General features: G+C 39.9%; 1 protein-coding gene across 2 annotated transcripts in view; it reads left to right on the plus strand.

Annotated features, from left to right (window-relative positions):
• Positions 1–1,419: 1,419 nt before the first annotated feature.
• Positions 1,420–16,188, plus strand: part of KCNC1 (potassium voltage-gated channel subfamily C member 1) — a 214,552-nt gene continuing 199,783 nt past the window's right edge. For both annotated transcript variants that reach the window (XM_070764372.1, XM_070764381.1), the window contains exon 1: positions 1,420–1,989. In XM_070764372.1, the coding sequence (XP_070620473.1) occupies positions 1,420–1,989 (570 nt within the window). The remainder of the gene's footprint in view (positions 1,990–16,188) is intronic.

The following is a 16,188-nucleotide window of genomic DNA, read 5'->3' on the forward strand; positions in this document are numbered from 1 at the left end:
TGGGAGGGAAGAAGCGAGGGCAAAGGCGCGCCGACCATTCCGTCTCTCTCTTCGCCAGCGCGAACCCACCTGCGGCTCCTAAGCCTTCCTTTTGCTCCAACCTGCCGGCTCCATCCACCCAGCCTGGTTGTGAAGGAGGAACACATCGCCTTCGTTTCATCCCGGCCACCCGGTCCTCGCATCTCTGCTTCAAGACAGATAAATAAACCAGCCAAGTCCTATTTCTCCCTCTCTGTCTCTCTCTCTCTTCCTCTCTTTTCCTTGGCTCTCCCTTGGCGAAGGCATCGAGCGCTGTCCGTTCAGCACCACGCTACCCAAAACCCCGGCAAGCCCCGTGCCTTGCGCTCCTGGCGCCTTTCTTTGCTCAATCCCAGGAGGGGTTCTATCTGCTTTATTTTTAATATATATATATATTTTTGGAAGCTGCTGCGAAGTGTGAACCCGCCTCAGCAGGGAGGGCGCCAAAGAAGACACCCAAAGAGGGAAGGCGGATTTCGTGATCTTTTCTTTCAGCTGGGTTGGGGAGGGAGGGGATAGATTATTAGATATATCTTCCCTTCTCCTCCGCCCGCCCCGGTATTAGTGGTCGCTTCATCACCGCCATCGTTTCTTCTCTCCCCCCCCCCCCCCGAGCCTTTGAATTTCACGTGCTTGTTGAATTCCTCTCTCCGGAGGAAGAAAAAAACCCCGACACCTGGCTTTTTTTTTTTTTTGAGGGGGATTGCTATGTGTTGAGCTCTTCTGGAGAGAGCTGCCTTTTTTGCGCCTGCCCCTGCGGACTGAAGGATTTTGTTCAACGTTTTTCTCCCCAGGGATTTGGTCTGCTGAGCATTGGGGGGGTCTGCCCTTCCTTCCTCCTCCTCCTCCTGGCACTGTATTAATTTGTGTGCTTGTGGTGTGTGTATGTGTGGATTGTGTCTGTAAAACCCTATTCCGCTGCCCTCAGTGTCTTGTTGCAGGCCCCTATCACCACCCTTTGCATCTTCTTTGTAGGTCAGCCCTGTGGCACTGGAGGTATTGTAATTTGCCACCGCTCAGCAAGGAAGCAATTCCTCACTCAACAACCATACTTACCTCCCCTTACCAAACACCCCTCGCAAATCTCTGTTCTTGGAAGGAGCCTTTCATCAGCACATTCTATTTATAGGCACCTGAACCTTACATTCACATGCTACTCTAAGAGCATGTTGATTTCCCAGTAAAGAAGTTGAATCTGCCATCATTAACTTTCGCTGGTACTCTTGATTTTGTATCACCTGCCGTGAAGGATAGAAGTGGCTGAGAACAGTGGGCGCCCCTTGCCCACCTGTCTAAGGTATCAAGTTAGTTACTGATTGCAGATGACTAGCCGCCCCTTATGAGCTTGCTGTGTGTTGTGCTTGCTTGGATGATTCCGCGACATGCCTAATAAGAGACGAGATGGGCCAGGGCGATGAAAGTGATCGTATTGTGATCAATGTGGGAGGGACTAGGCACCAGACTTACCGCAGCACCTTACGCACCTTGCCTGGGACCCGTCTGGCCTGGATCGCTGAGCCAGATGCCCACAGTCACTTTGACTATGACCCCCGGGCAGACGAATTCTTCTTCGATCGGCACCCAGGTGTCTTTGCCCACATCCTGAACTATTACCGAACAGGTAAGCTGCATTGCCCAGCAGATGTGTGTGGACCTCTGTATGAGGAGGAGTTAGCCTTCTGGGGCATTGATGAAACCGATGTGGAGCCTTGCTGCTGGATGACCTACAGGCAGCATCGCGATGCTGAAGAGGCCCTGGACAGTTTTGGTGGAGCACCTCTGGATAGCAGCGCTGATGATGGAGATGCAGATGGCACAGGAGACTCAGGTGATGGGGAAGAGGAGCTGGAGATGACTAAACGCCTGGCCCTGAGTGACTCCCCAGATGGAAGGCCTGGAGGCTTTTGGAAGAGGTGGCAGCCTCGGATCTGGGCACTCTTTGAGGATCCCTATTCCTCCAGATATGCAAGGGTAAGCCATACAAGTCAAAACCCAGACTACATGTTTCCAGACCTTTACGGATGGGTGTTCTTTAATTTCTATTTGCATTTCATGTCCTGCATGTTCTTGCATATACTGTACTTAAAGACAGAAAAGGAACAATATTGACTCTTAAGACAGACAGCACACAAAGCCAACCTTTTGGAACAAGGGCAGATACACTTGCTTATTTTGCACTTGCTTATTTTGGGTTTAAGAGGAGAAAAAAACCCCATTCCAACAAGTTAAATTCCCACCAAAAAAAGAGTCACCTCCCAGCGTACTTGCATGTAATTGCCTAGAACATGTATTGTGTCTCTTTAATTTTCATTCCATTTCTCTTTCCTTTTGACAAGATGAAGAGAAATTCATTACTAAAGCTTCTTAGTGGAAGACCTGTGTCTTAAAGTTTTTGTGCTTTTTCAATGAACTGCAATGGCACTTTTTATCTGATTTCCAAGACAACTGGCAGACACAATGCTCCAGACTTAGGTTTCTCTATAATAATCACATTTTCATTTGGCTAAAGCAATTCACATCAAGATATGCATGTAAACAATTATTTCACTTATAGGGCAAGATGATTATTCCACCTTCTGCTCACCCACAGTTGGAAGCAACAGAAAAGGAATTTTATACTGTTAGACAAATAATTGTCAGAATAGATGCATATGGTATTGTGAGGACATACTCTTTTGTGCTAAATTGAGAAAATATTTTGTTTTCTTTGATGTCATCAAAACACATACAGATGTCACCGGGGGCTGGCTCAATCACATCCTGCATGAAATATGGAGAGAAAAGAGTAATGGTTACAGGAAAAATAAGGTTAACGTTAGTATCTTTGTGGCTGTATGTGTACATAATCACATACTTATAAAACTGGCCATGCATGAATACAGAGAACTAATTCATTGCTTCATTGATATTTTCCACCTGAAGAAGGAGAAGGCTTGATTATCTAAAGATGAACAGAAAATTTGATGGGAACAACAAGGTAAATTATTGGGCACATAACACCATTTTTGTTATTTACTGGAAGCATTTTGCTCAGCCAATATCTCAGAATAACTGGTGCGGTGCCAGTTTGGCAAAAGAATAAATGAGATGTTCTGTCTGGAAGCGAGTCCTGAGATGCTTGCTACACTCTCTTTTAGATGACATTGTTTTTGTTGTTCAGTTTCTTCTGAGATTCCCTGCTGAACTTAGTGAGTTGGAAGTAGTGAATCTTTAAATAGTAGGGAACAGGAAAAGATTAATTAAATATTTACTACATCATAAAAGCCAAAAAGTGTTACGAAGTAGCAACTTTTGAGCCCTAATCATCTTTCCCAGGAGAATGTGAAGCATTCCCAGTATGGAAGCCAAGCTGGGGGCATTTTCAGGTGAATGTTGCTGGCTTTGAGCAAAATTATAGGCATAAATTGCTTTCTGGAAAATCTATCAAATGCCTTGTCTCTTTAGAGTGGCTAAATTCCACGTATGCGTCAAGATTAGAGGCCTCTCAATCTAATTGGCAATTGTTTATGGAAAGATCAAATTCAATGCATTTGAAGAGAACCTGTAGTTTGTTGCTAAAGCTCTTGCTTTCTATGCAGATTCTTAGCAGATTCAGTTAAAAATTGTGCCTACATCATGCTAGATCACAGGTAGTCTTCAACTTATGACCTCAAATGAGCCCCAAAATTCTGTTGCCAAGTGAAGCAGTTGCTAAGTGAGTTTTGCCCCAGTTTACATCTTTTCCTGCCACAGTTACTAAGTAACTAAGGATAGATTTCCTGACAGTTGGAACAATTAATCTGTGGAACAGCTTGCCTCCAGAAATTGAGAATGCTCCAACACTGGAAGTTTTTAAGAAGATGTTGGATAACCATTTGTCTGAAGTAATGTAAGGTTTCCTGCCTAAGAAGGGGGTTGGACTAGAAGACCTCTAAGGTTCCTTCCAACTCTGTTGTTGTTGTTCTTTATTTATTTATTTGTTTGTTTGTTTGTTTGTTTCTTTATTAGATTTTTATGCCATCCTTCTCGAGGTGACTCAGGATGGTGTACAACATTAAATAGAACAATATACTGTATAACAATATTTAGTCATATTTTTAAATATTACATTTGTGCTATATGCTTATGTTTGTATCTACTCTGTGAGCCGCCCCGAGTCTTCAGAGAAGGGCGGCATACAAATTTAAATAATAATAATAATAATAATAATAATAATAATAATAATAATAATAATAACAACAATAACAATAATAATAATTTGAAAAATATAAATAACTATAAAAATTATGAAAATTTACTAAAAACATTTTTAAAAGACCCCATATAGACTCACAAACATTTATCCAGTCCAATCATATCTAGTATTGGCCGGAGACAGTCTCATCATTCACGGCCCACATGCCCGCCGACAGAAGCAGGTTTTTAAGGTTTTACGAAAGACCAGGAGGGAGAGGGTGGTACATATCTCCGGAGGGAGTTCATTCCAGAGGGACGGGGCCGCCACAGAGAAAGCTCTTCCCCTAGGCCCCACCAATCGACATTGTCTGGCCGACGGGACCTGGAGAAAGCCAACACTGTGGGATCTAATCTGGTCCTAAGCCATGTAGGACTTTAATAATAATAATAATAATAATAATAATAATAATAATAATTATTATTATTATTATTATTATTATTATTATTATTATAGTTGTTAAGTGAATCGTTGCAGTTGTTAAGTTAGTTACATGGTTGTTAAGTGAATTTGGCTTCCTCATTGACTTTCTTTGTCACAAAAGGTGATTACTTGATCCCGGGACACTGCAACCGTCATAAATATGAGTCAGTTGCCAAGTGTTTGACTTTTGATCATGAGATCATAGGGATCCTGCAATGGTCATAAATGTAAAAACTAGTCATAAGTGACTTTTTTTCCCCATGCTGCGGTAACTTTGAATGGCCACTAAACGAATTGTTCTAAGTTGAGGACTACCTGTAGAAGGCAAATTAGAAAACATAAGTGAAGGTTCAAGTCACTAAAGGTTTAAGAGAATCAGTAGAGGAGCTGTGATCTATAATGGGCAGTGTTTTGTGCATTGCCTGCATCAGTTTTGGTAATAAATATTCTGGCATTCTACTTTATATTCCTTTGATACGGTAGGCACATGATTTGATTTCTTCTGTTAATAGACCCAAGCTATAGTCCTCATAACATTATTCATATACAGGTTTTGCAAAGTTTCTGTAAAGAAGCATAAATATCCATGCAGACATTTATGTAGCTGTCATTCCTGTATATTCATCAGCTACCTATTAAAGATATGGTATCGGGTACTTAACAATACTGTATATCATACAAAGATCAATCAATGAATATGTGTATAAATGTGCATAAGAAAATACTCGGATGCATAATATTGTAATTTAACAGCACATAGATTAACAAACCTCAACCCACCTAAAATGCAGTCAAAAAAGGGAAATCATGTAGATTATTTTTAAAACAAAAAGAATATAAAATAAAGCATTTCTCTAGCAAAGAGTCTTCCGACAGTATTATTTATTTTATTTTATTTATTAGATTTGTATGCCGCCCCTCTCCGAAGACTAGCAATAGTAGTTAGACATATAATTCCTTATAGTGCGTTATAGCCCTCTCTAAACAGTTTAAAAATTCAGCATATAGCCCTGAACAAATCTGGGTCCTCGTTTTACTGACCTTGGAAGGATGGAAGGCTGAGTCAAACTTGAGCCGATCAGGATCGAGCTGCTGGCAGTTGGCAGAATTAGGTTGCAATACTGCATTCTAAACACTGCGCTGCCACATAATAACATAATATAATAACCCTTTATTATATTTTTCCAATATTTGCAGTTCACATGCATTTTAATCATAATTATATACTTGGCTGTAACCAGTTTCCAAATGGCACCCATATGCTTGTTCAGATAAAACTCAGATCTACAAAAACGTATGTGTTCTGAAGCCTTTCATGATCAAAAAATTTAAATATGTTAAAGGGTTAAATAAGGTTCAGGAGGGAAGTGTTTTTAATAGGAAAGTGAACACAAGAACAAGGGGACACAATCTGAGGTTAGTTGGGGGAAAAATCAGAAGCAATGTGAGAAAATATTATTTTACTGAAAGAGTAGTAGATGCTTGGAACAAACTTCCAGCAGGCGTGGTTGGTAAATCCACAGTAACTGAATTGAAACATGCCTGGACTAAACATATAACTACTCAAGACTCACTTATGCCACCAGGCATGGGGGAGTTAAGATATTCCTTCCCCATAGGCCATTACAAGTTATGCATGGTATGTTTGTGTGTATGTTTGGTTTTATAATAAGGGTTTTTAGTTGTTTTATTAATTGGATTGTTACATGCTGTTTTTATCATTGTTGTTAGCCACCCCGAGTCTACGGAGAGGGGCGGCATACAAATCCAATAAATAAATAAATATCCATCCTAAGATAAAATACAGGAAATAGTATAAGGGCAGACTAGATGGACTATGAGGTCTTTTTCTGCCGTCAATCTTCTATGTTTCTATGTTTTACATACCATGTTTTTCAGAATACAGAGTACAGTCTTATTCGGAGTATAAGACCAACCTTATTTTAGGGGGAGGAAAATAGGGAGGGGGGGAATCTAACTACCAGGTATTCATCTGGCTAGCGTCCTTAGTCTGGTCAGCTTCAGCACGTTATTTTAACCCCTGGATAGGGCTGAAAAAATCATCTTCAGAGGGAGTAGCAATGAAAACAAGCCTGCAAAGACTTAGGACTGAAAAAAACCTTCTTTGGAGGGAGTAGGAATACAAAAATCCTGGAAGCTGGGAAGATCATTAGCATCTCGTTAGGGCTGGGGGGAAAAGCTTAGAAAAAAAGCTATATTCAGAGTATAAGATGAACCCACATTTTCAGCCTCAAAGGGGAAAGGTGTGTCTTATACTCTGAAAAATATGGTACCTGCAATGAAGCATCTTCTCTTTTTAGAGTTCATGGTATTTCTCAGGCTGTGGAGTTGTCTAAGTCCAAGAAAGAAATATTAAAGTGCACGAAGCACAGCTGTAGAAGCAATCATCACCATTATGCTCATCTGATATTGAATGAAATGATATAGCTTCACCCAGGCCAAAAAAGATTGAATCTTCATTATACATCTTTCCAGTCTAATCTGCATTATGTATTCCTATGCAAAAAGCAGAATGTCTTCTTGATTTTTCATTACTGACTTTCTGCAATTGGGGGGGGGGGGGGACCACCTGTCTCACTCCCTCATTTTAGAAAATCAAAAGAAAGGGTTTAAGTTGAAAAACTGCTATACAAGTATGCATACTTGCTCTTGGGGGAGGGAACCCCCCAATGTAAACTGAGACATCAAGGATTTAATTTAAAGGGTTTGAATGTATTACAGATTTAATTTTAAAACCTTACATAATAGATTTCATTTCATCTATCTATCTATCTATCTATCTATCTATCTATCTATCTATCTATCTATCTCATTTATAGGCCATCCAATTCCTTTTGGACTCTGAGCAGTGTACAACATATTAAAAAATTCATATCATTTTGTGGCCAGATCTACATGATATCATGCCAATCATGGCTTTCCAGAAGGCTAGCAGGGTGAGGCAGCATGGACCTTAGGGGGCAGCTGGTTCCAGAAATCGGCTGCCGCCACAGAGAAGACCCTCCCCTGTGGCCCTGCCAACTGACACTGTCTAGCCGATGGGACCTGGAGAAGGCCAGCCCTGTGGGCCCATATCAGTCACTGGGAGTTATGCAGCAGGAGGCTGTTCCGAAGATAGTCTGGCCCTAAGCCATGTAGGGCTTTATAGGTGATACCCAACACGTTGAATTGTGTCCAATTGGGATACAGTGCAGCTCGCAAAGTGTTGATGTGATGTGGCTGTACCTCGGGGCACCCACAACAGCTTGCCTTGCTGCATTCTGGTTCAATTGTAGTCTCCGAACCCTTTTCAACTTCAATAACAGAGCATGTATTACTATCTTATGACTAAATGCAGGGTCACAAAATAGTTTAAGTGTTGTACCTCATGATTCTTGACAAATGTGTCTTTTCTTTTATGTACACTGAGAGCATATGCACCAATGACAAATTCCTTGTGTGTCTAATCACACTTGGCCAATAAATAATTCTGTTCTGTTCTATTCTATTCTATTCTATTCCATCGACTAATGTATCTTTTCTTTTATGAGATCATATGCACCAAAGACAAATTCCTTGTGTTTCCAATTTGGTCAATAAAGAATTCTATTCTATTCAAGTTATTGTTCCTAGAGGTTGATGGTTTTCCTAGAAGTAGGAAAATATGGATTAGCTAGCATTCTAAATATGGTAATTGCATCCCTTGGCTATTTTCTTTGTGGCAAGTTCTAAACTAAAAATAGAAACATTGGGACCAATGGTTGTCACAACTGTAAAGTATCTATATTGGTAAGATCAATGCCAATATGCAAAATAAGACAAATTCCAGGAACCCCTGCCTCCTTAATTTGACTATCCTCCTTATTGACTCTGTTTGTCTTATCTCCAGCATTGTACTTGTTTTCCAGCTTGTACAGCAAGCAATACCTCTTCCTTCCCCTTGACCGTTTCCCACAACACCTTCCCCTCCATATTTTCCTTGGGAGTGTGGCAGAGTGGGCAGGGTGGAAATCCTGGATCAGCACTTATTATTATTATTATTATTATTATTATTATTATTATTATTATTATTTATTAGATTTTTATGCCGCCCCTCTCCGTAGACTCGGCTTTCTGGCTAAATTATACAAATTTCAGATTAATCTTAGCCAAAAAAAGAGAAAAAAGTGGATTTGGGTTTTAGGATCTCCCCTCCAAGATTCTGAGATTTTTCATTTTTTTCTTCTGGGCTGAACTACTTCAAGAAGAATGGTGTGAGAGATTCTCCTGAGCCTGAAGCTTCTGTTCAAAGACAGGTGGCAGCTATGCTCAGGAGGGCTTTTGTGCAACTTCACATTAATAGCAATAGCATTTAGACTTATATACCACTCCATAGAGGCTTTTACAGCCCTCTCTTAGCAGTTTACAGAATCAGCATATCGCCCCCAACAATCTGGGTTCTCATTTTACCCACCCCGGAAGGATGGAAGGCTGAGTCAACCTTGAGCCGGTGGTGAGATTTGAACTGCTGAACTACAGATAGCAGTTAGCTGAAGTAGCCTGCAGTTTCACCCTTTCCTGAGCTAGGAGGCACTGCTCATGGTCAGCCATGCTTTTGTCTCCTCCTCCTGAGTGGATTTAATCCAATGCTGTAACCAGTGATGAGCTATGAAAATGTTTACTACCACAATGTGGGTGGCTTATGTATTTTGTTTCAACATCTCTCAGTGCAAATTGGGTGTTCTGGGGTGGAGCTCCAAATTTTGCTACCAGAACTACGTTCCTGTCCGTTCCCCTAGGAGCCCATCACTGGCTGTAACCCTTCTGTTCTGTCGGGCTGTCTGGTAGAATCCTCCCAAAAATTCACAGGTACAAATTTCAGACACACGTACATTTGAAAATTCAAAACAATGTTCTTTATAATGAAAATTCACTTAAACTAAGCCCTCTTTTGGTATAGCAAAGAGTACTCATCTCCAAACAAACTGGTAATTTGTACAAGTCCCTTATCAGTTCTGTGATACTTAGCTTGCAGCTGTGAGGCAATTCACAATCCTTCTTCTTTCACAAAGTGAAACACACTGCTCTGGTTTCCCTGCTCAAAGCAGGGAAAAATCAGCACACAAAAGGTCAAAGCACACAAAGCACACAAAAGGTCAAAGTCAGTAAAGCAGTCACGAAACACAATGATCAGATAATCCTCCACAATGGCCAAACCCACAGGCTGCTATTTATAGCAGCCTCACTAATTACCACAGCCTCACCCAACCACAGGTGGCCTCATTTTCTTTGATAATAATCTCTCAGTTGTTGTTGCCTATGCATCGCTCTCCGCATGCGTGGCTGTATCATTAACTCTTGTTCTGAATCCAAGGAGGAGCTAGATAATTGATCTCCTTCTGAGCTGTCTGCCACACTCTCCTCCTCCCTATCACTCATGTCTTCTTGGTCAGAGGACCCTTCATCAGCAGATTCCACCGGGGGCAAAGTAGGCCTGCAGCATGTGGATGTCTCCCCCACATCCACAGTCCTTGGGGCAGGAGCTGTGCCAGAGCTAACCACAACACCTTCCAAAGTAGACTCAATTTTGAAACCAAAGTCATGAATGCTAAAGGATGCTAAAGAAGCAGAATCTTGCCAATCTGAATGAACTTCCTCCCCACCCTCCTCCTTAATCTTCTTGAGAACTAGGAAGGGTATTTGTCTAAGGTGCTTGCTCAGATTACAGTTTTGACTCAGATTTCTTTTATTTGATCATTGTCTCAGTGATGGCTTTGCCTCCCATTCCTCAAGGGCATTCTTTCTGCCTATAACAAATGTGCTTTACCTTAGGCTACCCTTGAAGAGTTTTCTTAAACTGCAGCTGCTTCAGAATGTGGAGGCACCGGCAATTATAAGGGCATCTTGATGTGTTTATGTTGTAGCTCTGTCCTACGAGCTGCATTGGCTGCCAGTGTGCTTCTGTGTGCAATTCAAGATGCTCACAGTCACTTATAAAGTCATATATGACACGGGGCTGGTTTATTTGAGGGGCACCTCTCCTTGACTGTTGTCTACTGATCTCATTTGGTATGGCAGGAAAGACATGCTATAGGTTCCATTGGATCCAGAAAATCAGAAAACATTATATTTCCACAGAGAAAAGATGTGCTATAAATCAGGCACCTTACCAACTAATGGTTTGGCCTCCATGACTGAGAACACAGGCAAGACTTGATTCTGCCATAAAGTCATGGAGGCCAAACCGTTAGTTGGTAAAGTGGTTGATTTGTAGCGAACGGGTTTTAAGGCTAGGGTTAAAGCTGTTCTCTGTGGATTGACTGAGTACATCAGTTTTCTTCTGATGCTTTTCAATCATGATGAGTCTTCGGATTTTAGGAATAGAGGAATTGAGGTGGGATGATAATGGTTTACCTTTGGCACTTAAGTGGATTATTGTACAGGTTAAGCCCATCTGTCCCCAACTTTAAGGAGCAGTTATTACACAGTTATTCTGTCTTCATTAAAAAAAATCGATGTATCTATTGTGGGGTTTATGTTATTTGTATGTTGACTTTAAATGCTCTTAGCTGCCCAGAGTTGTCATGGCAAGATGGATGGCCATATAAATTGAATTAACTAATTGATGACCAAATAACTGCACTGGACTGTTACTTAAGAGGCCTAGAAGGCCAGATTCTTCTAGGATATCAGCCCAATAATAATTCTTTTTTTTTTTTTCTGTCTAGATATAGTCATATATAGTGATAATATTTGTATTAACATAATCCCAGGATCAGCTTTTGGAAAACTTTTACATCACAGATGTTTGCACAGTCTGAAGCCACAAGCCTCCAAAAGTTGTTAACCAAATTACAAGTGATTAAAGAAGCAAAAAAGAAAAAGCAAATAAATAGGTTTGTTGTTATTTTTTTTTTTGCTTGGAGTGGTGATTGATTGATAAAATGTATAAAGTTGCTCATCTCGTAAATGTGACTCTGGGCAGGATACAATGAAAAAATGCCAGTTAAAATGCATCTTATATAATAAATGGGAGTGAAAAGGAGAATACAGAATGAGCCAGGAAAACATCTTTTCCCCAGCTAATTAGGTGACTGAGCTATTTAGTCTGCACAATCAAATAATTAAAGCCAAATGGTTACATTTTAGAAGTATTCCAAAGATGGAACTTCAAATGGCCTAGAAACAAAATTCCTTGCCTATACTCTCTACCCAAATCTAGTTCTGAATTCTGAAGAGTAGCTAAACGATACGCAGCACAGGAAATCTGGTGGAGAAGTCTGTTAACCCCAAATGAGCAAGGATAAAACCAGTGCCCAAATGTATAGGAAGCATCTTTTCTCTGTGTATGTCATTTCTATTTTTTCCTCCTCTCTTTCTCTCTTCCAAGCCATAGGAAAGGAAATTTGTGTACGGACAAGGCTGATATGAGTAACCTGTTATCTAATAACCTTGTGGAGGAGATGGGCAGCAAATAATCAATCAAACAAACAAACAAGCTAACCAGAATCTTTATGTTTAGCAATAGGTTAGATTAATCATTCTAAAAATTCAACACATATAAATTTTAAATGTGGATGGGTGGAGTTAATTACATATTTAAATCAAGACTCAAGTATGAGAATTATTATATGGTACTGCAAATAAAGTATTTCCTTAACTAACACCAGCCATAATTAATTCCCAAACAGCAACAACAACACCTCTAGCTGCTAGATCATCACGCCATCAATCATTCCTGCATTGTTTACATTGTAAACACTTATGTGAGCATAAAATATCCATTAAAAAAAAGAAAGAGAGAGGTTCTCTCCATGGGAATTACCATACAATATGTTAAGTTTTCGGTTGAGGCGTCTACTCATATGAGTCAGGTTGAGAAGACATGAATTTGGATCTAGGTTGTGTGTGTTTTTAATCTTTCACAATCACATCACTCCAACACTCCGCAGTCTGCATTGGTTGCCGATCAATTTCCGGTCACAATTCAAAGTGTTGGTTATGACCTATAAAGCCCTTCATGGCACCGGACCAGATTATCTCCGGGACCGCCTTCTGCCGCACGAATCCCAGCGACCGGTTAGGTCCCACAGAGTTGGCCTTCTCCGGGTCCCATTGACTAAACAATGTCGTCTGGCGGGTCCCAGGGGAAGAGCCTTCTCTGTGGCAGCCCCGACTCTCTGGAACCAGCTCCCCCCGGAGATTAGAACTGCCCCCACCCTCCTTGCCTTCCGTAAACTCCTTAAAACTCACCTCTGCTGTCAGGCATGGGGGAATTGAGGCATTCCCCCCTCCCCCGGGCCTATACAATGTATGTCTGTGTGTATGTCTGGTTTAATAATGGGTTTTTAAAACGTTTTTTAAATTTATTAGATTTGTTGTGAATTGTTCTATTGTATGTTGTGAGCCGCCCCGAGTCTACGGAGAGGGGCAGCATACAAATCTAATAAATAAATGAATAAATAAAATAAACATAATGTACTTAACCTTGGATAAGTCATCTTCCTCCATTTATATATGGAATGATGTACATCATAATATCAAAGCAGTTCAATACTTACATTTTTAGATGTAGGAGATCACCAGGCTGAGCCTGGAGGAGAGAGTCAAATGTATCATAAGTCATGAATCCCTGTATGGCCACAAGTGATTTAAGTCCAGCTCACTTTGAATGCTACCTTAATTCCTGCATGATCATTTCCCTTGATCATTACTAGCTCAGATTTTTGTAGATAATTTAAGCTTGCCATAAATTTTTATACTTGTTTGAATCTCCTGATTTCCCCAGTGTGTGACATTCAAAGATACATATAATAGTATAGAAATATAAGTAATTATACATTTCATTGCTCTCACAAGGAAGCCATGATTGATTGCAATTTCCTTTTCCCCCACTCAGAGCAATATGGTAGGAACCATCCCATAATATTGATCAAGAACTCTGAATGTTTCTCTTTTTCTCCTTTCTGAGAATAAGTCAGGTCACTAAACTGAATTCTTCTAGTACTTTACAATAAAATATTTCCATGACTATATTGTAATAAGGTTTTTATGTTGCCAAGAATTTAATAAACAATCATGCAAAATTTAAAAAATACTATAAGAACACTATGATAAAATTAGTAATCTAAATTGAGATTGACAAGATTGACTAGAGAATTTTCCTACTGGAACTTTGGCCTAGTTTAATGCTACTTTTTGATGCTTGGATGTTCAATAAGGCACTTATTGTTTTTTAAATTGCCTACATTAAATACCACTGGCTGGTCTGCATAAATTCTTGCTATCTTGGATTTCCTATACAGCTCAGCATTTCACTAGAGTAGTTTGAATTTCTTGTGAACATTCTGAAAGCCACTATATATAACTATCGCAAAATTTTAACTCATGTTTTTATTTAAAAAAAAGAATCCTAATTAGAATTTCATTCTAATAAGTATATATGTTTGAATGGTAATTGGGGTAAAAACGGTTATCGCTAAAATGGAAACGCTCTCAGCAACATGTGAACTTTCTCACGTTTTGAGTAGAGTGGGAGACGGACGGACCCAAAACAGGATTTATAACTCGAAGGCAGAATATGTATTGCCTGCAGAAAGTCTGAGATGCGATTCTGACATCTCAAATAGTTGGTGGGAAAGACTCCTGCCAAAAACTCTGGCAAACGTTCCCCAGATAGCAGACTCCACGGAGTAGATGAATCGTCTGATATGCTACGAGACAGTGCTTTACGTTTTAAATTAATTGAAGTGCTTCGCGAAATGAAATAGGAAAATAAAAATGAACATCCTTGTTCAAATCTTATTTTATTTACTTGCTTGCTAGACTGAGAAATTGAAAAAAAAAAACCATACTGAGAGACGACAGTGACAACCTGCTCAGATATCATGCCAAGAAGTAATGCTGACAGAAGTAGAGCTAAAGTTACTCTACCCTGAACAGGAGAGAAATGATGTTTTCACTGAATTTGCTCTTTTTTTTTTCCTTCTCTGTGTGCCTTCAAGTCAGTCTTGGTTCCTGGTGACTGCCTGGATGAGTTTCTGCTCTTTCCTAGGCAAGATTTTGGTATCTTCCCAGGATTGAGAGAGTGACTGGTCCAAGGTCACCTAGTTGGCTTTATGCCCAAGTGAGACTAGAACACCTGGTCTCCTTGTTTCTAACTTGTGACCTAACTAACTCTCATAGTTGGCTACCAGGATGATAATAATAATAATAATAATAATAATAATAATAATAATAATAATAATAGTTGTGGTTAGCTCTGGCCCAGCTCCTGCCCCAAGGACTGTGGGTGTGGGGGAGACATCCACATGCTGCAGGCCTGTTTTGCCCCCGGTGGAATCTGATGATGAAGGCTCCTCTGACAAAGAAGACATGAGGGACAGGGAGGAGGAGAGTATGGCAGACAGCTCAGAAGGAGATCAATTATCTAGCTCCTCCTTGGATTCAGAACAAGAGTTAATGATACAGCCACGCATGCGGAGAGCGATGCATAGGCAACAACAACTGAGAGATTATTCTCAAAGAAAATGAGATCACCTGTGGTTAGGTGGGGCTGTGGTAATTAGTGAGGCTGCTATAAAGAGCAGCCTGTGGGTTTGGCCATTGTGGAGGATTATCTGATCGTTTGTTGTGTTTCATGACTGCTTTACTGACTTTGACTTTTTGTGTGCTGATTTTTCCCTGCTTTGAAACTAAACCAGAGCAAAGTGTGTTTCACTTTGTGAAAGAAGGACTTTGAATTGCCTCACAGCTGCAAGCTAAGTATCACAGGACTGATAAGGGACTTGTATAAATTACCAGCTTGTTTGGAGATGAGTGCTCTTTGCTATACCAAAAGAGGGCTTAGTTTAAGTGAATTTTCATTATAAAGAACATTGTTTTGAATTTTCAAACGTGTGTGTGTCTGAAATTTGTACCTGTGAATTTTTGGGAGGATTCTACCAGAGAGCCCGACAGAACAACAACAACAACAATAATAATAATTATTATTATTATTTATTAGATTTGTATGCCACCCCTCTCCGAAGACTCGGGGCGGCTCACAACAATAATAAAAACAATATTATAGTAGAATAAATCTAATATTAAAAAACATATAAAACCTTATCATTATTTAAAAAACCAAACAACACATTCATACCAAACATAACTTTATAAGATATAACTTAACTTTCAGATTATATGCAAATAGGAATAACCAGCATCCCTAACTCTGAAGATGTGAAAATGAAAGTCATTTAATGCTCACACAAACACACTGATAGGCATAAACATTACATCAACAAATTCCTACCCTAGCGTAACCGATAGTGATAAGGCACGTTATATAAAACCCACAAACGCAGAATGCAAAAATCACACAGCTTCATAATTAATATCTGTCAATTTTACCCATGCATTGGCAAAGAAAAAGCAATAGCACAATAAATAAAAGAAGGTGTGATTTTTAAACATCTGTTAAGTCATTACGATACTAATGAATATGGTAATACTCTGCAAAGCAACTTGAATTGTGATGCTTAATACTTGACAGTACTTATTTGAAATGTGAG

Source organism: Erythrolamprus reginae, chromosome 1 (assembly GCF_031021105.1).
Source record: "Erythrolamprus reginae isolate rEryReg1 chromosome 1, rEryReg1.hap1, whole genome shotgun sequence".
NCBI lineage: Eukaryota > Metazoa > Chordata > Lepidosauria > Squamata > Dipsadidae > Erythrolamprus > Erythrolamprus reginae.